The sequence below is a fragment of the Taudactylus pleione genome, unplaced genomic scaffold, assembly GCF_031769625.1.
Source record: "Taudactylus pleione unplaced genomic scaffold, aTauple2 ptg000017l, whole genome shotgun sequence".
In the NCBI taxonomy this organism is placed as follows: Eukaryota; Metazoa; Chordata; class Amphibia; order Anura; family Myobatrachidae; genus Taudactylus; species Taudactylus pleione.
Genome location: NW_028284419.1, coordinates 11,626,649 through 11,654,127, shown reverse-complemented (window position 1 = coordinate 11,654,127; position 27,479 = coordinate 11,626,649). Strand labels below are relative to the sequence as shown.

At 44.1% G+C, this 27,479-nt stretch overlaps 2 protein-coding genes across 5 annotated transcripts in view; one reads left to right on the top strand and one right to left on the bottom strand.

Annotated features, from left to right (window-relative positions):
- Positions 1 to 22,776, bottom strand: part of KLHL20 (kelch like family member 20) — a 53,645-nt gene extending 30,869 nt beyond the window's left edge. Inside the window, exons 1-2 of one of the 4 annotated variants that reach the window (XM_088482189.1) lie at positions 22,659 to 22,776; positions 7,177 to 7,374 (exon numbers count right to left, since the gene is read on the bottom strand). In XM_088482189.1, the coding sequence (XP_088338315.1) occupies positions 7,177 to 7,199 (23 nt within the window). In that variant the 5' untranslated portion in view covers positions 7,200 to 7,374; positions 22,659 to 22,776. Of the gene's footprint in view, positions 1 to 2,676; positions 2,741 to 7,176; positions 7,375 to 22,658 lie in introns of those variants that run through there. The other 3 variants (XM_088482190.1, XM_088482192.1, XM_088482191.1) reach the window with 3 other exon arrangements.
- An 89-nt stretch (positions 22,777 to 22,865) lies between these two features.
- Positions 22,866 to 27,479, top strand: part of ANKRD45 (ankyrin repeat domain 45) — a 94,821-nt gene continuing 90,207 nt past the window's right edge. The window contains exon 1 of the mRNA XM_088482187.1: positions 22,866 to 22,993. The gene's annotated coding sequence lies outside the window, so the exon portion shown is untranslated. The remainder of the gene's footprint in view (positions 22,994 to 27,479) is intronic.

The window sequence follows — 27,479 nt, the reverse complement described above, 5'->3', positions numbered from 1 at the left end:
TCCAAAAAAGCAACACCTGCATTCGGGTTGGGTACGGGTCAGAAACCCGACGCTGGCATCCTGACTGTGTTAGGATACAGACACTTTTCGTTAAGTATCCTAACCCTACCCCTACATCTAACCCTCTCCACAGCCTAACCCTAATCCCTCCCCCTTGTGCCAAACCCTAACCCTCTGCCTAACTCCAACACTTACCCGCGGGATGCCGCTGGTAGGTATGCTGGCACCGGGAGTCTGACTGGTGTCAGGATTCCGGCACAGGCATCACGACAACTGGAATATAAATTACATACCCTGCATTCTAACTGTAACAAGCAGACACATTTCCACAGTGAGACTCCAAGACATAACACCCATTTGTTCATTTTCAGATGCCTTACAAAGAAAACCTATAACTTCAAAAATATTAAACATTTTGCACTTTAAATTTGCCATTTGTATGAAATGGCTGGTTTAGAGCTATGTGATATATGTATAAATGTGATGTATCATTTTTCACACTACTCATGCACAGAACTTATTCCCATATTTTGAGTTGCACATAATCTATACTTGCAGCCCGTTGCAGATGGACATGCAAACTGGGGACGTTTGCGTGTAAGTTCAGTATTGTAAGGGGATCCGGGGCAAATTGACCACATCCATTTCAGATATGATCTATTTTTGAACAATTCATCAAATAAAATGCATTTCTATTATACATCTATATACATGAAGAAAGCTAAAAATGATGACTTGTGCTTTTTTATTAATTTATCAGGCTTATTCTAAAATAATTAGGTATTGGTTGTTCAAAAGGTCATTTTCTTACGGTTCATTTTGTACAGTAAAGAATTAAGGTAAGCAACAACCTTTAAAACATTTGGTCAAGTTTACATTATATTTGAGTGAGGAGACTGCCTTGGTTAATTTGAGTCACAAGTTTTTCCAACACCCACTGATGAGATTGGTCCGTTCATCCTCACACTTAACGAGGAACGCCTACCCGCCGCACTTGAGGGGTGTCTTTGTACACCAAGGGGCCTTTTCAGTTTTCAGAGAGGCAGAAAATGTGAAAAGGCACATAGTATATAAGTGTAAATGTCACACCACAGAACCAACCCTTTTATTTAATAAACCTCTCTATTTGTTTTAAATAGAACTCTGTTTTGCCAAATTTATTGCTTAAATTAACATGAGTGGACATGGAATGGTTTTAAAAAATAAATAAATAAACTTTGTTTTTACAATGGGCATAGAGCACTTAGAAACATGCATCCTAATAAAAGTATAGGGCAAGTGTTTTTGTGTTGTGAAAAGGACTATGGGTAAATTTAATTCCCAGACATCAACCCAATGTTCCGAACCTCTATGGGGTGCGAGGGAAAACTTGTAATGTCATCACTAGCGTAACTGCCCAATATATGCACAATTGAGACCTCCCCCAACCCTTAGAATGTAAGCTCTCATGAGCAGGGACCTCTTCCCTCATGTGCTTCTCTTTACATTTTCTTCTACTCTCTACTCCCCATTAGGGCACCTAACACGGGACCGCCAACTCCCGGCAGCTTATTGTGAGTGCTTTAATCACTATTTCAGCAATGTATATAAGTTGTGTCCCTGTCCTGCACTGTAATGTACTGTAAGTTACTTGTTTCTTGTTCACTTATTAGTTCTATGTACTATGTAAGGCGCTGCGGAACACTTGTGGCGCCATATAAATAAAGGATAATAATAATAATAATTAGTACTACAAGGCAAACATATACCTTAATCCACTAATCTGGTTTCTGCACTTTCACACCTCCACCCTACTGACCAAATGTATAAAAAGAGAACATATATTTAAATATTGTCACCACGAAACAACCCAACCTTCTCCAACAGCAATATTATGTTTGCATGTCCACGTATGCTTGTATTTAAGAAAATGAAATTGGATGCATTATTTTACTAGGAAAATATTTGCTATGCTATTAATACATTTACACACACACACACACACACACACACACACACACACACACACATGCAAATATTAACACCTGAGTGACTGAATATTAATAACATGGTAAATACATATATGTAGCATGATATCAATTATGGTAGAGCACACACACAGAAATATTAGCTTACCAAATCACGGAAAGGGGACATTGACAAAAACAACTGTTCACACACAACAAAATTATTATAAACTTCTATTACTGAAATATCATTTACAAGTCTGTTACGGTTGGCATTACCTACAGTAGTTACACTAGAAACACCAGACAATTTAATATTTCTGGTTACAACTGTGCAGGAAAAATTACGATAAGCTTACCTTAACTGTATATTAAACTTGGTAAGTTAATATGCAATTCATATTAAATATGTTAATGCAATCAATAACAGATCAGGTAACAGTATATCCTAAAGCAATAAAAGCTCTATTTTTGTAAAGTATGAAAAGTTTTGTAAAGTTTTAAAGGAGTGCTCTAGAGCCAAGACTAGTTGAGAAAATATGGCTTGTCCATCTCAAAATAAACAAATTAAAAAAAAAAGTAGCACTGAACACGTATTGTTTACATGTCTCATATGTAACATGTACACTAATTTCATACATAACAGATTTTGGACTTCACCTGCACATGTATATTTAAGTTTCCTAATAACATTTTATTCAACCCATATCTAGTCTATAAGACTCATTACCAGGCTATGAGATCTGGCATCTGTGAGCTTTTCCCTCCTTATTCAGGAACTGACACTGCAATCGGTTGCTGCTGCTAGAACCGACAAGACTGAGGAAAGTGTTGAGTAAACGACACAAGGGGTGCGCTGTCATTACATTAATCCAACAGCTGCAAAGTGAAACTGGACCTGGAGCTAGATGGCAAATGGGCTTAGCAATCTATCTCAGCTCTCAGCATAGAAGAAAACATTTGAACAAATTTATAAATAGAATAGGCAGGGAAGGGAGGATACGCGTTTTGGGGTGCAACACATTTCTGAAATTACAGAAGTAATAAATATTTTAAATGCATTTTCCAGAATCATGTGCTCATCAACCACCACCATTGGCAATAACGGACTGTAAAATTTAGACAATGACAGACATACAAAAATTAACACAATATATGGATTCTGCTAAAAAATAAATAAACAGCACAAAACAGTCTTCCATAGTAACGATGAGAGAGGACATCAGAAAGCAGTAAACAGTGATCGCAAAATACGCGCTATAGTGCGTTTTTATGCAATACAGGAAGTGAGGGACTCTGGCCCTGATTCAGAGTGCACGCTCTGAATCAGGGCCGTCCTTCTTCGTTTTTAGAGCGGCCTCCTGGCCGCTCGTATAGCTGTGGGTGACCACCTACAGCTATAGCGAGCGGCCAGGAAGATGGTCGCGATGGTCAAGACCATCACGACCATCGGGCTTGCGACGAGACCTTGTGGTAGGGTCTCGTTGCCGCAAGCCCTGGAGTGCTTTCGGCTCTATCAGAGCCGAAGGCACTCCCACTGACATCACTTGTGATGTCAGTGGGGCCGGCCCCAGACGGTAGGCGTCCCCATGGGAACACCTCCGTCTGGGCAGGCACGCCCACCAAAGGGGACGTGCTGTCACTCAACATCGACAGCACGCCCCCTTTGGTGCGAGACCCGGAGCGACGGTTTGCCCATCGCTATCCGGGTCTCGCGCATGCGCACGACGGAGCCGCAGTTTTTTAAACACTGTGTACGCATCGCAAAACATCTAATCGCTGTCGGCGGTGATTGGTGGAGAAGATGCTGCCTGCGGTGACTGGCTGCTGCTGCGCACATACAGCAGCCAATTACCGCTGTCGGCGTCTTGTCAAATCACCGCCAGTGTTTAAGACCATATGATCGACTGTCATTTGCTCCCATACATTACTAGGTTTTCATTCCAACCAGCCAGATTGGACAGATAATTGTATAGTGCAATAAAAAATATAGTGGTCGCTCACATCAGCTTAATGGTATTGCACAGGTGCTTGTAAAAGGCGGGGTTTACTCTGAACCACAGAAAAAAAAAAAAGGGTGTTCCCTCCAGCAGTGTGCAACAATATCAACAAAAATACTTGAACCCTACATGATAGTAGTATTTCAGAGGTATTAGTTACATACATTTGCAAATATACGATTAAGCGCCGGGTCAGCGTCAAGGCTCCTCTATACCAGCATCCCTAACATTCAGGGGTTCACGTCTGAGGTGCAGGGCACCCCAAAAGAACCCAGCCAAGGACCATCCCCAGGGCATCACACGAAAAACAGGTGATAGTGAAGTGTAAAGATAATCAATAAGTGTTAATATAGTAAAAAAGAATTAAAATTACATTATAATTGTATAGTTTCTTACAGTATCAAGTCATCTGCAAATTCAGGTAGTTACCACTCTGAGAGCCTGATTCAGACCCGGTCGCTAGCAAGCGTTCGCTCATTGCTGGCGATGTTTGCTAATGTGCGCATGCATCGCAGTGTGTGCGCGCGAACTAGTCCGAGCAATCGGGAAGCGCTCGCTCACCCACCGAAGATAGCCCAGTGGAATGAGTGACAGGAGAGGCCGGTTGTGGGTGGTAACAGGGGCAGGCCAGTAGTAACGGGAGAGTGGAGCTGCGAACGCAGGCGTGCCTGGTGTTTCAACGCCATTTCAGAAGCGTGCATAATTAATAGGCAGCATCATAGTACACATCACCTTGCTGTTTTTTACAATGAAGTGCTCGCAGTGCTTGCGGTAGGGTAAAGGCAACCACAAGCGCTGTGAATGCTCCCGATGGTATCTGATGTACCGATGTTTGTATACACTTCCTGCGTGCGCAAGTGGGCGTCATAAGACAGGCTGGTGGGCGTCTGCATACACAAAGTGATCGCACGTCAAGACATAGTGGGTGTCCTTATGCATTGCAATCGCCTGCCTTGCTGGGTGTGTTCCGAATTCGCATACGCTGGGAGCAAGCGTATGCATCTAGCGACCGGGTCTGAATCAGGTCTGAATCAGGCCCTGAGTCCACAGCCGGATAAAGTGCAGAATAAAGTATTTAAAATTTGAGGCTGCAATAATCAGTCTATATTAGACTCCCTTAACATGTTTCTCCCCTCTCACAGGGGTTTTATCAAAAGGCAGTACTGGACGGCTGTGGACTCAGTGGTAACTACCTTAATCTAAAAGGAAATAACCGACATAATATGGAGAGATATGAGACCTATGTTTAAACTGTGGGAGAAATAAGCAGAGCAAGACCTAGCGGCTGTGTCATCAAGCGAACCTGTGATCAACAAACACAGATTGCCCTTACCCATGAGACGGAGCTGAATGTGGCCGGGTAAAAACCAACCCTACCCCTCAAAGGCACGGTCTGGAGCGGCTGAAGGGAGAGTGTATTTGGGGTGAGACCTGGCTGACAGCCACTGGAGAGGAACTGTGTTACAAACGGGCAGCACATCGATATACGGTAACAACGCTGCACAATAGCACGCGATTACATGGTGACAAACGCTATATGCTTTATATCCCACACAGTGGACTGGTGATTGTATTTTTCAATAAGGACTTTATCTCTGATAGAATTCTGACTTTTGGCCTTTTTTATCATCATCATCAATTTATAAGGCTCCACAAATGTTCCGCAGCGCCTTACATAGTACATAAACAAATAAGTAACCAGCGACTTACAATACAATATAATACAAAGCAGGAAATGGACATTTATAATAAACATTGCTATATTAGTGACCTTTACGCCCACATAAGCAGCAGAGTGTTAGTTGCCCTAGTGGGGAGTAAGAGATAAATTAAATTAAATTGTTTCTACTATAATTTATATGTGCACATGAGGCAGCTATTATAGGCTGAATATTTCTACTACATTTTTACTGAATGTTATTAAGTGTGTTCTAAATATCTTTTTAATCCTTAGTGTGTTTACACCTGCACAGACACATTATTTTCTATATTTCTGCCTCCTAGAGTGCCTGACTGCCTGTTCGAGGCTGAGCTGGGAGTACAAAGTATCAAGGACCACGAGCGCCCGGCTCTTCCAGCTGATTAAAATAATTCAGAGTGTGGCAGCTGAGGACAGCGATGGGACTGCAGCCGAGCTGTGTCTACCTCCAGCCAACTTCACAACCGATCTGCCACCAGGAGGCTTCACCTATGAAACGAACAGAGATCCGTTTCCATCATCTGAATGATGCAGCTCATCTCATATCTCATACCAATTTCATTAAGCACCCTGCAGAAATCTGTTCACTATCATGGCCAGAGGCTCCCCACAGGAGAGGAGAGAAGTGTTCAGCTGAAGGGTCCTGCCTAGAAGCACTGAGGGGCACAGCGCCAGGCCTTAGAAACACTGAGGGACCTATTATTCACAGAGTGATGCACTTTTCAGGGTAAAACTGGTGTGCTGCAGACAATTTACTTACGGTAATAAAACATGGAGTGATAAACCCATTGGTCTGTACTGTTTTATATATAGATTATGACACTTATTAAATCCAACTCTGTCCTCCCACCCTTGTTTCTCTTTCCCCATTTCTGTACCCCTTCTGATCTCCTGTGTACTCTGCCCTCCCACACCTGTGCCCCCTGTTCGTACCCACCTCTGCTCTCCTGTGCCCCCTCTTACACTCTCTCCATGTCTATACCCCTTCTGCTCTCCTGTGCCCCCCCTACCTTCTCTGCATGTCTGTACCCCTTCTGCTCTCCTGTGTACTCTCCCCTCCCATCCCTGTGCCCTTCTCCACATGTCATTCTCAGTGCAAAATATGCGCTATAGCGAGTTTTTATGCACTACAGGTATGGAGAATAAATTGTGATGGGACCCAGAAACTGTGGAGTAGGACCAGCATTTTTAAAATGAGTGGTCCCTGGGACATTTGTTACATTATGTATATATATTCACTAGGGGGCGTGAAGGAGTCATTGTAGAACTACAACATGCATGGATGGTATTGTATTATAAAAGCACTTCCCACCCAAACTCAAGAGTGCAGGTCCTGGAGCATCAGAGGACAGCAGGGGTGTGCTTCTTCTCAACTCCTTTTTCCAGGGTGTTCTGCCATTTGTAGGCAAAGGCATAATCCCAACAAAACATGGAGTTCATTTATTTAATCTTTTAAATGAACCTTTTTCTCCGAATGGAAAACATATACATATGGTAGATAAATCTGTAAATTTTCTATTCCAGTACTTACCTACGCATTGGCTTTCTGTCCATGCACAGTGAAGAGAATTCTTCACACCGAGCTTAAAAACAGTAATTGAGAAGACAGACGCATGGAGTCTCTCCAAGTCTTGTATATAGTTGGAACCAAAAATCTCTCACCAGCAAATCTTAGTTGTATCCCGTTTGCAGCCTTCTGGGGTGGCAGAGGCAATAACCCTTGATGCATCTAAAAGAAAGAATAAATAGATCAGCCTTATTATTGGGATAATCACACAATGGGCAGAGAGAATAAAGCAAAGTGCTGAGCTGGTTTTCACATCTTTTCACGGTACAATGCAGACTAAACATTCACAGTTAGCTTTACCACATCAGCTTTCAATTACTTTGTACATTCCATTACTAGAGTTTCTAAATTTTTTGGTGCAGAGTCACACAGAGGAAGTAATTTTAGTATTGGAGCACAGTGACATGAAAAAGGAGTGTAGCTATAATAGTACTAAGTGCCATATTAGAAAATCTGATAAGAAAGGGATCATTTTGATCGGCTTCTCTGTCACCAACAGTCCCTAACACTAAGGGGCGCAGAGCACCCCAAAAAATGTGCAGCCCAGGCCCCCCCCCCCCCACCCACCTCAGGGCATCACATGAAAATGGAAAAAGAGTGACAGTGCAGTGTAAAGTATAGATGTGTGCGAGCAGTTAAGTGTTGGAAAAGAGGATAAAATATATGTGAAAAAATTACATGAATTAAAAAAAAAAAAAAAACATAAAAAAGGTGATGTGAAAAGTAACTATGTTTATTAAATGGTGATGCCCTGAGGAGGCCCAGCCAGAGTAGCCTCGGGGGCCCTACGCCACCCCAAAAGTAATATATACCAATTATAAAAGGCCTCATAATAAAGGCACATATATATTTTGGCAAATGTAAGGCCTCATGATAAAGGCACATACATAAATGCATCCAAATTGAGAGCCAGCTTACCTGGAAGTCACCCCTGGGAACTCCAATTAGCACTACTAGAACCAGCATGCCTTGCTAATGCTGGCTCATTCATGCATCTCATGACCACAAACAAAAAAATGGCAGCTGCTCAATCAATCTGATACTTTTCAGGTGCATGAAAGGGAGGGGTCATACCAAGTAGAAAGGGGGGGGGGGGGGTTAACCCCCTATTGTTCCTCAGCAGTCACACAACCTCCCCTTTACCATGTCAGTAGAGTTTCATGTTCTAATAAGTAAACACTTTGACGATGTACTACCACAGGCAAATTAAGCAAAATAGTGGGTGAAGTTTTATTTAGGTAATTTGGCATGTGCCTGTATTTTCTTTATAACATCCAGAAAAAGAACACATACATATATTGGGTAGTATAACATTCCACATCATTCTTAACAATTACCACCTTCTACAGTACAATATTACCTTACACAGCTAAGTGCAGACATTAGTGGATAATGGGGGTCATTCAGACCCGCTCGCAAGCGGGTCGATATTCCCCCACTGCGCATGCGCACAACGGAGGGAGCTCCGTCGTGCGCATGCGCGAGACCCGGATAGCGAAGGGCTCTCCGTCGCTCCGGGTCTCGCACCAAAGGGTGCGTGCTGTCGATGTTGATTGACAGCACGCCCCCTTTGGTGGGCGTGCTGGGGGCGTGCCTGCCAGACGGAGGCGTTCCCATGGGAACGCCTACCGTCTGAAGCCGGCCCCACTGACATCACTAGTGATGTCAGTGGGAGTGATTTTGGCTCTGATAGAACAAAAATCACTCCAGGGCTTGCGGCAGCGAGACCCTACCGCAGGGTCTCCGTCGCAAGCCCGATGGTCGCAATGGTCAAGACCATCGCGACCATCATCATGGACGCTCGCATATGCTGTGGGTGGTCATCCACAGCTATGCGAGCGGCCAGGAGGCCGCTCCATTTTCATGGAGGAGGGCACTGATTCAGAGCGAGCACTCTGGTCAGAGCGTTCGGCTCTGAATCAGGCCCAATATTCCTAGGTGAGGCCAGGCCCCAATGATGTGTGACCATGCCCACACCGTCTCCTCTCTACCCTCCATCTTTTCTGTCCCGGGGGAATATGTATCAAGCTGATTTTTACATCAAATTATGCAGAAACTGCAGTTTCTGCATCATTTTATGTATCGAGCCTAGATTTCACAGAAATCTCCGGCAAAGTGCTAATTAGCACTGCAGATCGTAGTTCCCATTATTATTAATGGGGACTATGATCTGACCCCTATGCACTAAACTCCAAAAAGCAAAGCTTTTCTAAGTTTAGCCCTGATAGTTTACACCATCTTCAGATGGTGTAAACGGTTTGTCTATGGGGTCTCCTGGGGCAGGAAAGAGATCTTTCAATCTCTCCGCCACAGCCCCCAGCCAGTTCTGGAAGCTGACGCAACCGCTGTCCCTGCGAGTACCAGGTAGTACATAGTCGGGACATTTTTAATTAAAAATTAAAATATCCCTGGCGACTGTTAGTAATCGCTGCACGATTATTAATACATAGACCCCCCCCATTCCTCTCCCCAGCTCTCCTTCTCTTGCTGCGTATGCTGGTGGAGTGTATGCTGGGTTGCTAGCTGTTGTGCTGTCAGTCTTTCTTTCTTTTCTATTTCTTTGTTACCCACCTTTTCAATTTGTGCCCATCTTTTAAGGTGCGTATCCACTAGCAGATAGTGGAACGACAGTACGATTACAACACTGTAATCATACAGTCGTTCCTCATCCCCTGTAGTGCAGGCACCCTCCCTCATCCCCAACCTGTCGTTATCGGCAGATTGACCGGCATGTTCAGGCGATGACTGATGTAGAAAACGACCAGCGGGAGCGCACATCGCTGGTCGTTTTCTACAGTTTCATGCCAGATTTGTGAATGATTAAGGAGCGATTGAACGATAACGATGCTGTTATCGTTCAATCACTCATTTTAAATCGCCTAGTGGATATGCGGCTTTACCCTCTGTCTGTCTTTATCTCCTCCTGTCCAATACCTTATCTGGCTCTCCCCATTCCCTATCCCTCTCTCTTTACCCACGTTCCTCCATCCATCTCTCAGTCCATCCCACCATGTCCCTATCCCACGCTCTTCCCTGTCCTCTTTGCTTTGGTCTAGACCAATATATCGGTTTAGTGCGGATATTAATATTTTCGATATTGGCATAAGCTCTTTGCCACTGCATCGTACACGTATGTGTGACAAGTGTCTCCGAAAATAAAACCCCACACCACGTATCAAAGTACTACATGAAAAAAATTATATATTAAATATTGTGTGTGAGATTATATATATATATTTTTTTTTTTTCTTTCAGCTCAACATCTTTTATTGACTGTGCACAAAAAAAAAAATTATGAGCTGATGCTTCAGTTGAAGAGCTCGATTTTCCCCCACACAGCGCACCAATTCCAATAAACTATCCAGAAACTACTGTTTACAAAAGTTATTCATTACTGGATGGATGAGTAAGAGGACCCTAGCTGCTTTGCTCCATCTGCCTTGCTGGATGGTTTAACTTTTTTTTGTAACAGTCATTAGAGGTGAAATCGGACAAGTCAACTGTCAATAAGCAAGTAATCTGAGCTTTTGCCCCTGCTCTGCCTGTATAGAGGTTACAAACGTGCCTCTCTTGGGATAGTGCCACACTAGCATTTCTGAATAAGCGTTTGTTTTTTTTGTTTGTTTTTTTTAAAGGATGGTGTTCAGAAGTGGTCACAACCATAAGTGATACAGAACATTGAAAGGGAAAAGTAATTTTCATGTGACATGGGCACACAGCGATCTATTAACGGAAGTGCTCTAAAAGTGTTCATGAGGAAAGGGAAAACTTTCCTACAGATGGTTAGGTTTATTCCATTAGGTAGAGACCAGGCTTCAACTGTGCTAAAACACATTTTAAAATATACAAAGTACTAACAAACCAACATATTAAGTAAATCACAATATACGCTAATAAATACTATTATTTTCAAATTCGCAAAACTTTTGCTTTCAAAAACACGGTTACAAAACCAATGATATAAAATGGAGTACATACAAACCCCAAGATCAATGGTATCATACTCAGGGGCGGGTTTATTGTGCACTTACTGAATCATCTTTAGCTTAATGCCCAGAATGAACTATAAACATTATATACATTTGAATTCCCAAATTTGGGTTTACAGTAGAAGTGACTATATAAATCTTACAGTATTCCATATCCCCTCTGCATATAATCACAGACATTATGCAGTTCATATTTTGAGGATTGATATCAACAAAACTTCAGTGACATGTTTATCATGTTGGCACATGATATGATGGCACATGATATGATGGCAGGGTTGCATAAAATTGGATTTAAAAAAAAAAAATCAAAAAACGGATTTGAATTAAATAGTATTTTTTATTAAAAATGTTTTTCAAATAACCTGATTTAAATTAAATAAATCAGTTTTGATTTTTTTTTTTTTTTGAAAATCCAATTTGCAACCCTGTATGATGGTGATAAAGACTTTTGGCTAAGCATGTATTACTGATTGATGTAAAGGTGCACATTATCCACTACACGAAGAAAGAACGATTGAACGAGAACGACATAGTTATCGTTCATTATACTGTGCAGTGGATAATGTGCCCACACTGAATGATATGTCGTTCAGTGCAGGCTCCCTCCCTCATCCCCGAACATGCACAACCTGATGATATCGTCAGAATGGGCAGTATGTTCAGGCGATGACAGATGCCGACAACGACCAGTGGGAGTGCGCATCGCTGGTCGTTGCCGGCATATTCACTGCACGATTGAACGATAATGATGTCACTGAAGTGAAAGACTTCCCCGGGGGAAGCTGACACTGCGCATGCGCACAGCGTCAGCTTCCGGGGCTGAGAGAGAGAGAGAGATTGAAAGATCTCTATCCTACGCCTGGAGAGCCCATAAACAAATAGTTTATTTTTAATATCCCGGCTATGTACTACTAGGAACTCACAGTGACAGTGGTTGTGTCAGCTTCCGGGACTGGCCGGGAGCTGCGACGGAGAGATCGAAAGATACATCTTTCCTGCCCCAGAGACCCCATAGACAGACAGTAGTTTACACCATCTAAAGATGGTGTAAACTACCAGTGCTAAACTCCGTAAAGCTTGGCTTTTTGGAGTTTAGTACATAGGGGTTAGATCGTAGTCCCCATTGATAATAATCGGGACTGCGATCTGAAGTGGTAAGTAGCAATTTGCAGGAGATTTCTGTGAAATCTCCTGCATTGTGCGATTAGTACATAGGATCAATACATAAAATTATGCAGAAACTGCAGTGTCTGCATAATTTTATGTAAAAAAAAACACCTTAATACATTTTTTGTGGTATCTTAAAATACTTTCATTTATTCTAGAACCTAAGGTTTCTTTTTTTTCTCTTTTTAGGATTACCACCTTTTAAAAGTTATGTTTTAATATTGTACAATCATATCATGATCATTTTGTTACAAAGTTTGCCCCAGAAAATACCTGCAATGGAGCCCAGTGTGCTAAATCATTTCTAACCACTTGGAAAAGCTTTTCAGGACTTTAAATTAGAAACCTGCTGCAGAAATCTCCATAAAACAGCAATGAAGAACACAAGAGCAGCTACTCCTCATTAGCAGTAGTGGCAGGAAGATGTGATATGCCACCTCACTGTTCCACTAATTGGGGAAGTAATTTAAATCTTTGGTATGGGTGACAATCTATATCAATAAAGCTGAGTACACACTTTTACAATTGTAGGCTGATCGGTTAAAACTGTCCCGTGCAGTTTGTCCCCAGTGTGACCCCGTCAGCCGCATACACACGGTACAGACATAGTACAGTGTGTAAGGGCTTCTAGGGGATCGGGAGGTCGACCAAATAAACATTAAACCGTACATAAGATGCGACCTCCCGATCCAGACAGTTGCAGGAGCGTTAAAAGCCGTTTATCGGCTAACGCTCCTGCATCAGGACAGCGTACACACAGTTGTCTCAATATTGGATGAATGGCCCGATGATTGTATAGGTGTGTACCCAGCTTTACTCTAGCAATTGCAGAGGAGTGATTGAGGAGCATCATAGCAGACAAAGCAAAATTAATTAAGGGGGTAATAAAATGGTTCTAATCTTAACTTTTAATCAGGGACGTAAAGTCAGAGTAGGCAGAGTTTCCACTGTCACACTCCTTTACCCTATCATACTCCCCATCATGCTCTAGCGTTTAATATAAAAACTATTAGAATAATACAAAGATGATATGTGCCTCCGCAGCCATTGACCTTACTGCTCGTCACTGCTTTTAACTCTGTCCGTCCACTCAGTTAATTTAAATATTCTCCAGGCACTGGAACTTGAAGTATAGAATGTGGGAGGGCCTTCTTTTTCATGAAAGATTGGAGTACCTGCTGCAAAAACATGGTTATAGCATCCTGAGACCATTCATGTGTGGGGTTGCTTCTCAGCCAAGGGAGTGGGATCACTCACAAGTTTGCCTAAGAACACAGCTATGAATAAAGAATGGTACCAAAACATCCTTCAAGAGCAACTTCTCCCAACCATCCAAGAATAGTTTGGTGATGAACAATGCCTTTTCCAGCATGATGGAGCACCTTGCCATAAGGCAAAAAGATAACTAAGTGGCTCGGAAAACAAAACATTACAGTTTTGTGTCCATGACCAGGAAACTCCCTAGACCTTAATCCAATTGAGAACTTGTGGTCAATCCTCAAGAGGCGGGTGGACAAACAAGAACCCACAAAATCTGACAAACTCCAAGCATTGATTAGGTAAGAATGGGCAGCCATCAGTCAGTATGTGGCCCAGAAGTTGATTGACAGCAACCTGAGGTGAATTGCAGAGGTTCTGAAAAAAGGGTCAAACTGCAAATATTGACTCTTAACCATAATATAATTGTCGATAATAGCCGTTGACACTTATGAAATGTTTGTAATTTTACTTCAGTATACCATAGTAACATCTGACAAAAAGGTCTAAAACCTCTGAAGCCGCAAACTTTGTGAAAACCAATACTTGTGTCATTCTCAAAACTTTCGGCCATGGCTGAAGTCACTGTGGCTGGTTCGCGCACTGCGATGCATACACAGTACGTAACAATCAGCCAATTGCACGCGTATTAGCAACTGTGTTCCATGCTGAATCAGGCCCAGAGATATGTATTAAGATGAGAGAGGTCCGGGCAATAATAGTTGTTCAAATTCATTGAAAAATGACATGTTTCATTACACTACTATGATTTCATCACCTGGAAGAGTGAGCGATAGGAAAATCAGAACACACTGCACAAAAGCAACATACTTAAATAAATCTCTTTTTACATGACCTTGGTTAGATCATAGTAGGGATTTCAATACAGAGATCCCAGATCCTGGAATTTCTAGCCATTTTTGGCACTGGAAATGACAGGTATTAAAAATGATATGGATCTGCAGGTTGGTCACTCACTAGTCTCATCAGCGCCACTTGCTGTCTCTGATTTGGGTCATGCGTGACGATAGGAGCAGACGTGTGAGTCAAGTTCCCATGAAAACCAGGCTCTGTTACACTTGCTTCCGTTGTGTCTAGTCGTTGGGGGCGATTCAATCATGTGCCGGTGATGAAGGTTGGCAATTTGATCTTGTGGGTAAAAGTTATTTCCGCCCACTCTTGCAATTCGATTTCAAACGGACAAGTTTCACAGCAAAATCAGTTTGTTTGTTTTCCCTCACACCCCCTTGAGCATGGATAAAAAAAAGGGTAATCTTTTTTTTTTTTTAAGTTAACAATTAGGGACACAGAGCCTGGTTCATCATGGATAGCAATTGTAACTCGCAGATCGGTCGATGGTGCACACGGCGCATGCATATGAACCACAGTGCGCGAGTTAACATTGAGATCGCTCGCGTAGATACAAAGCCACCGAAGACAGAGGGATGGGATGTCGGCGTTTGGGGGTGGTGATGGAGGAGTGGTCGGAGAAATGCAGGTGTGCCTGTCCGTTTGAACGCCGTTGCATGGGCGTGCATAAATTAGCCACTGCGACGGCATACGCAGCTTGTGTACTCACTGCTCAAGGTGAGCAATTTCTGGGTAAGGTCAGACTTGCTGTAAATGTGAATGAGGGGCCGATGTTACTCGATGTCACCGATGTATACGCAGGATTGCAAGATATTACTGATGCACAAAAGCAATAGTGGGCATCTATGCTGGCTTTGGGCATCTCTATAACAGATTTGTGATTGCAGACATTGGCATCAGTGATCGCGGTGTGACAAAATATGTGGGTACCAGGGACCCAACCCCTTTTAAAAATATGGGGTCCTCCCTGACCATTTCTGGGTCCCATCATAATTTATGCTTTAGAGCTCCCCATATGTCACCACATATCCCCACATGTCTCTAAAAATGCCCATCTGATACCCCCAACAGCATCAGATATCTCCACATGCCACTTAAATGCATGTTTTAATGCCTCCATGATCTTTCAGGTAATATAACTTGTGTGTTCACAAAACCCATAGTGAATAAGTAGGCTTACCATATCATCCCTTTAAACTGGGACACTGATGGATTACACAGGTTCAGTGGCTCACTAAAACCAGGTGAAATCCAGGCATGAAGTCAGCCAGTCACAGAACCTGTGTAATTAATTCAGGAGTGTCCAGTTTTAAAGTGATAGTATGGTTAGACTATGAATAACACTTTAGGTAATAATAGGCATATTTACCAAATGATAAATGCTGGTCTTTATACATTATGCCACACAGCAATGCCCGGCCTTTACACATTATGCCATGCAGTAATACCCCTTACAAATGATGCCGCACATTAATGCCCTTTAGTCCCCCTATACAGCGCCCCCAGTATTAATCCCCCCTTATGCAGCGCCCCCAGTATTAATCCCCCCCTATGCAGCTCCCCCAGTATTAATCCCCTCCTATGCAGTGCCCCCAGTATTAATCCCCTCCTATGCAGTGCCCCCAGCATTAATCCCCTCCGTGGCCCACCTAATTTCCCTTTAGTGACCTGGGCCTAATGCCCAGGTCACTCACACCCCATTTGTGGGGTGTGAGCAAATAGGTGGGCCCCCAGTAGTGGCCCACCTATTTGCCCTTTAGTGACCTGGGCCTAATGCCCAGTGCTCAATCCCATTTGTGGGGCAGATACATTCAAATGGGCCTAATGCCCCCTATGTAGCCCAAGCCTTGGCCCGCCTATATACCCACAGGTCTATTGCCCGAATTTATCCCACGGGCCTAGCGCCCGACAACCCTAGTGGTCTAGGGAGGGGCTAAATACCGGTGGCCCAAGGCCGCCTACTGGTACGGTAGAAGAGGCTGCGGGGGAAAGCTTAGTTAGCTCTTTTTCTTTCCGGTCACGGATATGTCCCGCAGGGGACACATCTCCTCTGCCTGCACCTGCACCAACGCTGGGATCAGACACTTGATCCCAGAACGGCTTTCCGCAGCAGTAGCCAATGAGAGTCTGACTCTCGTTGGCTACTATAACAGATATCGTTGTGTCTTTCTCTGCAGGGGGGACACGCTGTGCTGCAGCCAGCTGTCAGGGATTGGCCACAGTACAGCGCGTCCCCAGGGACCCGGCTACTTTTGAAAAGTGAGTCCCCAGTGCTCAATCCCAGGTAAAATACGCGCTTTAGCACGTATTTGCGAACACTTTAAATTTGTCGCAATGGACCTGCGTGCGTAATCGCAGCTGCAATCGCAATAGCGATCCGTAGTGAATCAGGCCCACAGTGCAGATCCTCAGGTACACCTTTGACAATGAATAATCAGGCACTCTGAGGAATAGCACAATATGGCCAATACTGTGACGTGAATCTCTCTAAAAAAAAAACAAAAAAAAAAAACCTCAAAAGTAAATGTTGTGGAGCAGGTATTTCATTTATGCTTTTAAACTTGCAGGCGTGAGTTAAAACATTTTCAGTGATCTAAGACTAGTTTGCAAAAAAGTACATTTAATAAATTTTTCTGCGCAGACTTCATTTGCTGAAAAACATTTTTTTTTCCCATTACTATAAACTGTAACAATCAACCATTTGACAACTTAAGAACATCCGACACTGTGCTTACGACACAAACCGCCTTCGAATACTAATCGGCTTTGTTATTTGGCACTTTTGGTGGGATTACACTGCATTTTCATCCACTTCTCCCTGGTCGCATACTGTAGAATTAATGTGCGATATTGCTGCAATTCCCAAAAATTGCTATTTACAATTAAGTAGCGATCTGTCCATACCACTATTTTCACATCTTATTATATTATTTGTTTGCTCATTCTTAGGCATCCTTACTAAAACAGCGGTATGCAGTCGGGAAGCTGGCGGACGTAATCCCGACGGCTGGCTTCCCGACTGCTTTATCCCGGCGAGGGTTAAATGACAGGTGTCTAAATCTAGACGCCTGTCATTTTACCGACGCCGGGAGACCAGTGCCCGGCATCCCGATCGAAGTGATGCTCGGCGCCACTGTGGACAGCCACGGGGGGAGGGTAGGTTTAGGGCTCCCGGGGGTCTACTTAGGATTAGGCACCCCCATCGGGAGGTTAGGGTTAGGCACCCCCGGGGGGTACTTAGGGCTAGGCACCCCCCCGGGAGACAAGGTTTAGACGGCAGGGAAGGGGGGTTAGGTTTAGGCACTTAGAGGGGGGATTAGAGTTAGGCAGTGGGGGGGGAAGATTAGGGTTAGGCACCTCTAAGGAGGGTTAGAGTTGGGGCGGGGGAGGTTAGGTTAGTAAATACGTACCTGGGGACGATCAGGATTTTCACCCATGTCTGGCAGCCGCTGTCGGGATTTCATACAGATTCCAAAACAGCTATTCCCTGGACCACAATAGCTGACCAGCGAGGACTTGTCAGACAGAGGACAGCTCCTGTTCCCACAACACACTTTATTTTTAGATTGGAGGTTTTTACAACTCAGGAACCTTCTTCTTTTTTTCCGACTAGTAAACAGAATTTTTCCATAGTGGTAGGCCAGGTGCCCAAATACTGATCAGAAAGTAAGCTGAGGGCAGGAGACAGGAGCTGTGGACTCCTGCGTGACAGGTGGGAGTGCATTACTATGCAATTCAACAGCCTTGCCCAGGAGACAGCTGTGAGACAGAAGAGGTTACCTGGTACAGCAAGGTAGAATTATTCTGGGAGAAGGATCCCAGAATAATTATTACTATGCAGCCCAGAAACATCTGTTTTCACCACAAACCACATTCAAATACTAATTTTAAAAGTAGTGACAATGTCAAAATAATTACTCATCTTAATATTATATTTAAAATAACTTTAGTCTGCATACTTAACCTAATTTGTCAAATCAATTAGCCTGGAAAGGTAATATCTGAATATCTGCTGACGTCCCTACCCTTATGTAATGAAGAAGACAGTGTAAAATCGCCTCTCACACAACAAAGTAACAAAAACTACTCTGTACAAATTGGTGGATTAGGATACAGAAGCTGCCAACTCTCTAATCTCTAAAGCAGTGATTTCAGGTATTTCTACCAATAATGTTAGAAAGAAATTACCATTCGTTTTGGCATATGCACTGCATGTACATACTAAATTAAAATGAACACAAGTTATTTATTTAAGGAGTTTTCCATTATTAGCCAAACATTTTTTTGTTGTATGTTGTGTGCCTGGGTTCCCCAACTGAACTAACTGCACTTTTATCACACAGGTAGAGATTGGGCACTGCAACTTTTGTTTTTTACCCATTTATTAGTCGATTTGCCTTGCACCATGTAGGGCGACTGCCGATCCGTCGGCAGACGGATCATGCTGTCACCACTGGCAATCGTGCGGTCCCCGCTGACCGCACGATGTGCCGGCTTCCCCCTTCTTCATCTGAATGGGATCGTACATCGCATCCCAGGTCAGATGGTTTTGCAGGAAGACCTGGGGATGCGATGTATGACCCTGTGGGAGCGCGCAGCACGATATCAGGTTCGATATCGTGCCCATACACGGCACGGTATAGTAACTTTATTGTGCCGATCCCTTGGATTGGCACGCATACCGTGCAGTGTATGGGGGCCTTTACATTAAAACATAAACCTGTAATCACAAGAACAATTGTAATTTATCATTATTTCTACAAATTAAGCTTTAGATGACCCGATCTATTGTAAATTTAGATATTAATGAGGTGCATAAATTCACTCAATTATAGAACAGAAATAACAGCTGCTATAATAAAACTCTTGTGAAGGATGTAATAGCAAATATAGACAGGCTTAACGGAACAGGCTATTAACACAGGAAAAATAGAATAACTAATATATCTGAATGACAATACACATAAAAAAAGGAAATTTACTATGCATAAAATCTGCAGTGACAGACACAAACATTACTAAACATTTCAAATTGTTACAGTGGGCGTTTAAAGTCTATGCTGATGGATGATTGCTACGTGTAAGTAGCCATCAAGGTAAGAAAATTACAGAATTTGTAAGATGCACTTAGGAGTCTATTCATGAAATAGAAGAGCCCTGTCTAACTGAAAACAGGGCTTTTCACTGCTTCATTCTATTCAGGAAGGGGGTTACCATGGAGAAGTTGATGACATCTCCAGCGGCGCCCCCACACCACGGCTGGATCGGTTCCCCATACAGTAGTAGGAGAGTGATTTAGAGAAGAACGCAAAGCACAGATTTCCGTTTCACTATTGTGTACAGATTCGCCATTTCAGGATGGCGTAATGTGTACTGCACTTGTTCCACCCCCTTTCTTGACCAGCATCCATTGCAGTAGGTGACCTGCTAGTCTCAGACACCGGCACATGCACAAACAGAAGCAGATGTCAGACACTGGCGATGGGGAGAAAAGACCTGCTAACAGACGCCGGTGCATGTGCAGACCCCGCCTCCATTCTGATACCACGGATGATCAGAGGACCGCAGGGGAAGACAGGATCGTCGGCCGCCTCTATAATTTCCCTTCGCCCTAAAGTATGCTTGAATTACAACAGAAAACATCTATATATCACATTGAACTGAAGCTATATATAAAGAAACATATCACACATGAACCACTAACATACATGAATAGACCCCTTAATAGGGAAATCCTGCATCAACATGCAATATATGTTCAGGAAAAATAAACTCTGCATATCATTACGTATCCAGAGTAGTGCTGGAGAATCCCATGAGCAAGGTATCCGCAGCATCAACAGGTTCACAGCTTGTGTATAATGGTTCAGGTAAGTGCAATAGATTTCAAAAACTGCATTTATTTTCTGATTCAGTGGAATTTGATATTCGGCCATGTGAGACCACGATGTATACATACACGTCTTTCAGAATTGCAGTAGACTAAGGGCATGATTCAGTAGTGAACGCAATTGTGATTACGGACGCACAGAGGATTGTTTGGCATTGCGCAATCGCATTGCAATTACGGACACACAGAGCAATACATCGCAAAGTGAGTGACAGGAGGTCAGCGTTTCGGGGTGGTAACGGTGGGGTGGTCAGAAAAATGCAGGTGTGTCTGTATGCTGTTTCATAGGCGTGCATAAATTAGCCACTGATTGCATACGCTGCATGAGAGCAGTCTGTGTGCGAGGAGACTTGTAATGTCTGCAGCTGGTCATATCTGTGGTAAATGCAACGTGACTGCCTGATGTGCGTCGATGGTACCGATGTTTACGCAGAAGAGTGTCAGTGGACGGATATGAGAACGCGGTAGTGGGGAGTCTTTATGCCGGATGAGCTTTGGCAAGTATTAGCATATTTTCGCAGCTGCGTTCCTTGCGAATTCACTTCTGCAATTGTTGCTGAATCAGGCCCTAACATCGCTAATTTTCCTATGCACGTCTGTCGGTAAATTGAGTATATTGGCAGCTGCGATATGCTGGCGTTTTGGTATTTCGCAGAAATCACAGACAACGGAATTCCCATTTAGTTAATGAAATGATAATGAATTTGACTGACGGAGCAAATTCATACTAAAAGCTGATTCAGAGTTACACGCCAGTTGGCCTCATTAATTGTTAGGAAATAAATGAATCTTTTCCTGCATTCAGAGTTGTATACTTCTATAAGGGTGCAAAAGCTCCAACCAGCCACTTGAGAAGGTAGCCATCATCAGTACCAGTGCACAGTCAGATGGATCTCTGCATATTTCACTATTCCGCCTACATGCCCACCACATGTCTTCAGAACACTTATCTTACTTGTGAAAGCTAAGTTTCCGCACTGTTACCCATAGTCAGACACATGCAGAGATGCATAGAACTCTGAATCCCCCATAGTATCGCATGCTCAGCTGTATACGCAGTGCAAGAAAAAAAATGCAAGATTTGTTTGCAAAACTTACTTGGGCAAAACGCTCAACCAGGTCCTAAAGGAAGATATTTAAAATCTTGATCATTATCTACAACATGGACAGCCATTAAAGTAGGGCACCGGTACAAAGAGGTCATGTGTTGGCTTAATGCATCACCCCTTTAAAACTGGGACACTCATGGATTACACAGGTTCTGTGGCTCATTAAAACCATGTGAAATCCAGGCTTGAAGTCTGCCAGCCACAGAACCTGTATAATTCATGAGTGTTCCGGTTTAAAGGGATAGTAAGCGAAGCCTACACATGTGGCCAGATCACATTTGACTTCTGAGGCCCCATTCAGATGCCACGCTGCCAAGACCGCTCTAGGGGGCGTGGCCACACCAGCTTGGGGGCTTTGCTGAACCACATTGGCAGGTCCACTCGCACTTAATTTGTTCCATACTCTGCACCTTGTCTAAACCCTTTGCAATAGGGAACAGTGTTATGTCTGATAAATAAGCCATTGTAGTTTATAGAACAACACAATGTAAAAAGGAGAGAAAGAAACCAGTTAGAAATGACACTATGGGCGGAATTCAATTGTATTCGCGGCCCGCATCTACCGTCTAAAGTGACAGGAGATCGCGGGCCGCTATACAATTGTCCAAGATTTTCGTGCTGTTCGCACCCATAGAGGTCAGGTTTAGCCGCGTAAAGCAGCTAAACCCGACCAAAGTGCTGGGCGCGATCGCGAAAAGTGATGTTTGGGCGCCCAAACATGTCACTTTTCGCATATTTCAGCTCTCACCCCCCTGGGGCTGAAATGTAGCGCTGGCAGCTCATCGTGCCCAACAGGAGCAAGAATTGAATAGCTCCGTCGGGCGCGATAGCGGCTATAAAGAATTGAATTCCGCCCTATGTATAGTAAATGTTACACGTGGAAATGTACTAGCAATTCAATGAGCCCTGTGACAGTGGTCAACCCCTATAAAGAGGACATAGACAACTTATGGCTCTCCACTTGTAGTTTCAGGATAGCAGAGGAGTCACATGTTATAGCATTGGCTTATGGCTGATAAGAAGGGGCTAAGGTACCAGTGGCCTAGGTAATATACTGACAGCTCCACCATTGCAGTATGTATATATAGGGGCGCTCATATACATGTATACCGATCATAATTAGACGCACATACATATATACATTGTATTATTATCTCTCACCATTACCTGCAGCCTCTTCTCACCCTATATACCCGGCGTAGTCCCATATAGCTGTGTAAGCGGAAGTGTCACCGTCCCCCTCCCATGCTAGTGACGCTGGGCAGCAGCAGAAGCTGTGTCACCGGGGAAAGCAGCATCGCACATATCCCTCTCCGCCCAGCTAGAACGAGGCTTGACCCGCACTTCCGGTAGAGACGTGGTCTCCGTAGCAACGCGTCTAGTTACAGTGTGTAGTCCCCGCCCGCAGCGCATCCCTGCTGCACTGACCAGGAGAGGAGGAGGTGGGAGTCTGGGACTCGGAGAGTGGTGGTAGATACTAGATTCCGGGGCCGTGGGTATGTGTCACATGTAATATTGGCAGCTGGGACACGGGGACAATTTATAAAGCATGTCACTCACTGTCATATATAGCACTTGACATAAGAAAAGCTCTAGTCTAGATGCATGGGTGGTCAATCCAATTAGGTGCGAGTTGGCTGCTGAAAGCCATTCTAGGCTGGACATACACGGTAAGATTTTTTAGACGATGTGCACGATTTCGATCGATTGTAACGAATAATCGTCCACATCGTGTGTGGTTTGGCATGCTGTACGACGGCGATGCGCGTCCCCGCCGTCGTACATCGGCATCGTAGATCTTATGGCAAAACCATAAGAACTACGTTCCATCATGCTGCTAAATAGGTAACCGAAGCATCTTGTAAGATGCATCGTTTATCATTCACAGCAGCATGCGATGCATCGGGCTGAATTTGAAAACGTACAGAGGTGTTGTACGTTTTCAAATCGCCCCGTGTATGGCCAGCATAAAAAAAACTGTCCAATGTGACAAACGATCTATCGTGCCAGGCCTATCCATTTGCCGATTTTCTGCACGATGCGACCAAAACCAGGAGGTTTTGGTCAGAATTTGCAGAAAGTCTGCAAGTGGATAACCGGCAAGGACCAGCGATGTGTGTGCACGCTGGGTCCTTGCTGACCCCGACTATCGAACATGCCCGTCAACCTGACGAAGGTCGTCAGGTTCGGCATGTTAATAGATAGGGAGGTTGGGCTCCTGCACTGAAGACGTTCAGTGAACGTCTTTCAGTGCGGTGCACGCACCTTAGCGACATGAACGTCTGAACGCTAGACGTTCAGACATTCATGTCGTTAAATGGATAGGCCCCTTAATGCTGCCCATCCACTACATGACATAGAAACGACAGCACGATTACAACATTTTAATCGTGCTGTCGTTTTTATGTCTGTGATGTGCCTACACTGAGCATTCAGTCGTTCTGTGTAGGCACATCTATCATCTCCGTACATGCTGGGACTGACGTGATCGTCAGGTTTACCAGCATGTATGGGCGACTATAGATGTCAAAAACGACCAGCGAGCACGCGCATCGCTGGTCGTTTTACATTAAACTGCTTGATTTGTGAGCGATTACCAAGCGATTGAGCGATAACGACGGTCGTTATCGCTCAATCGCTAGGTTTAATCGCCTAATGGATCGGCAGCATGAGATTGGCAAATCTGCCCGACAGCATGGCAGATTTGAAGATGAGATGTACAACCAGTGGGTACGCGCATCGGCATCGTGATCGTGAGTGGAAACTCATGATTTGGGCATATTTTACACGATTTGTCATCACGATTCATCGGAATTGGGCAAATCGTTTAAAAAATCACCAAGTGTGTAGGCATATTTACGGAGTACTCGCACTACGATTTACATGTGCAATCCAATTCCAAACTCGCATATTTTTACAGAGGATACTTGCGTTTTTTTGTGCGCAGCCCCCTGAGCAGAAGAAAAGGAAGGAAAATCCGCAGATCCGTGTGGAGGGAGTGGAGTTGTTTTCCCCAATTTTTTATGCTTTTCTCCCAGGTCGCATTTAGTAGAAAAGTTGGGCACCCTCGATGCAACTACAGCAATTGCCATTTATAATTGGATGTCCCATTTATAGGGTGCACGTATTCGTGCAATGTCCACATTTTCATTAAACAAACTCACTGTCGCAAACTCCCTCCTAATTGGATTAAGTACATAGAGGGGCATATTCAATTAGGTGTGAAAAGTCAGTGGAAAAGTATCGCCGGTGACATCATTTCGCCTGGTGAAAACATCCCCGTATTCAGGCCCTGATTCAGAGCCGGACGCTCTGACCAGAGCGCTCGCTCTGAATCAGGGCCGTCCTATTTAAATTTGGAGTGGCCTTTTGGACGCTCGCATAGCTGTGGGTTACCACCCACAGCTTATGCGAGCGTCCATGATGATGGTCGCGATGGTCAAGACCATGGCGACCATCGGGCTTGCGACGAGACCCTGCGGTAGGGTCTCGCTGCCGCAAGCCCTGGAGTGATTTTGGCTCTATCAGAGCCAAAATCACTCCCACTGACATCACTAGTGATGTCAGTGGGGCCGGACCCAGACGGTAAGCGTTCCCATGGGAACGCCTCCGTCTGGCAACCACGCCCACCAAAGGGGGCGTGCTGTCAGTCACCATCGACAGCACGCCCCCTTTAGTGCGAGACCCATAACGACGGCTTGGCCGTCGTTATTCGGGTCTCGCGCATGCGCACGACGGAGCTCCCTCCATCGTGCGCATGCGCATTTGGGTACCATCGACCCGCTTGCGAGCATCCTGCGCTCGCGATCGGGTCTGAATGAGACCCTCAGTTCCAAATACTTTTCGCCAGTATGGAAAGTCAATGCATTGGAATAGGCGAAAAAGATTTGCCTATGAAAGCTGTCCATAAAAAGTGCAGAATTGGGGTTTTGGGGTGCAAATTTGCGGGAACCACCCTGCACCCTTTGGACAGTTCCCCAAAGGTACACTGAGTAAAAAATACTTAAGAACACCCCAAAAAATGACTTTGAAAAAGGGGGCGAAAAAGTCCAAAGTTGGGGACAAATTTAAAAACTAGTGAAATAGACTCCAGGGGGGTCCCCAAGTGTTCCCCAGGTGTTTTTAAGTTTGCAGGTGGTAGCGGCAGGTGGATTTTGTAAGTTTTTTAAAACTTCACTTTAGCAGTTTTAAAATATGCTAGCACCCATTTTCATGTACCCCAAATTTGCTGGGACTAATCTTCGGCAAAAAAAAATAATGCTAAATGCTATTCTTCACCACTTCTGCAAAGACGCTAAGTAGCAGCTATTGAGGTCATTTAAGTACCCCAGATACCTTCAGCAGTCCTATTCGGGGGTATCTATAGTGATCCCCAATGTCAGTGCATCTTTTGGGGGGTTTCAGGCTGACTTCCCCAAATCTGACAGGACTTTTCGCCAGGTCCGAATTCGCCGGGTCCCATTTTCGCTGATTTCTAATTGAATACAGGGATAAGCGGGGACTAGCGCGATACTTTTCCGCATGGAAAACCAGCGATGTCGGCGAAAAGTCCGACATGCGAAAAGTACGGGACTTTTCGCACCTAATTGAATATGCCCCATAGTCTCTGCAGGGTGTTACGCGGCTTTGCCTTATCAAGAAGATAAAAACATTCACAGGCATGCAGGTATCTGTGTATATTATTATACATCACCAGGATAGGGGTCAGATTGACCCACAGGATTATAGGGGAAATCCCCGGTGGGCCTCTCTACCTGAAGAGTCAGTGGTGAAGGCCGTTTTTGACAGGAGGTAGGTGAAGATGGAAAAATAGGCGTTATATATATAGATATATGTGTATATATATATATATTATATTCTATATTATAGACAGGGGGTGGGCACTCTAAAACCTATAGAAAAGTAGGATCCCAGGGTATAGTAATAATGTAGTTCACAAGAGGAAAACAGCTCTCCAGGATCAGATTCCAAACACCAAAAGTGTTTAGTTAAGCATACAGCATATTTTATACAACAACATTTCAGGCAGCTATGTGTCCTTTGTCAAAAATTCAATATTAGTGTATTTAAAGATGCCTCTGTTTGCCATATATTGTGAATAGCAAAAGGCATATATACATACAGATGTGGCCTCATACACTGTGGCTTCAGTTGCGCCAAATAGCTCCTCTCGGTGCTCCTGGTCCCAGGCACACTCCAAATGTGCGGCTTAATCGCAAAAATAAAACAACTGGAAGTGACAAAACTACTTTGCTAGACTGCAGTGATCAATTTGATGTGCGATATTTGTACATCTGTGTTCGAATGTGTCCGAATCTGTATACAAAGTGCTTTGTTGCAGCAGCCGCTGCTTGTTCTCACGCCAAGCTCCATTCTGCTTCATTTGTGACTTTGTACATTAAATAAAATGAGTGATAACCTGCACTGCAATTATGTGCTGCAGCTCTAGTCAAGGTTATTAAGCTACTTGTCGACTTTCTATCTGCCCCCTCCGGGAGGTGGCAGCCAGGTTGGCGCTGCAGGGTCTGGCTGGCTGAGTGACCATGGGTGGTCACGCAAGCCAGCCTTTGCAGATATGGAAAGAGGCCAGGAAATCTACATCAGGCGACGGAGATCCTGGCCTCTTCCCTCCCCCTCCCGAACAGAAACAGGCAGGGAGGACCCATACTGGGCATGTGCAGTAGGGGTCCGGCTCCTGCACAGATTCCCGACCATCGGGAATCTCCATTCAGCATTGAAATTACATGCAATGCTGAATCAGGCCCACCGTTCCTTTTCAGAAATACCACTTAACTAGTAGTATAATAGGTTCCGTCTGGCTTGAGCTATCTTGATCTCAGAAATCGCTGTTTAGGGCAACTGTTGTATTTCTCCTCTATTTACTTTTGATAGGTCTGCAGGTGTGCTTAGACTTCTACCAAATCGCATGGGTTGGCATAATAGAATTGGAGAATCATTCCTTGCTTTTGCATTACCTCATAG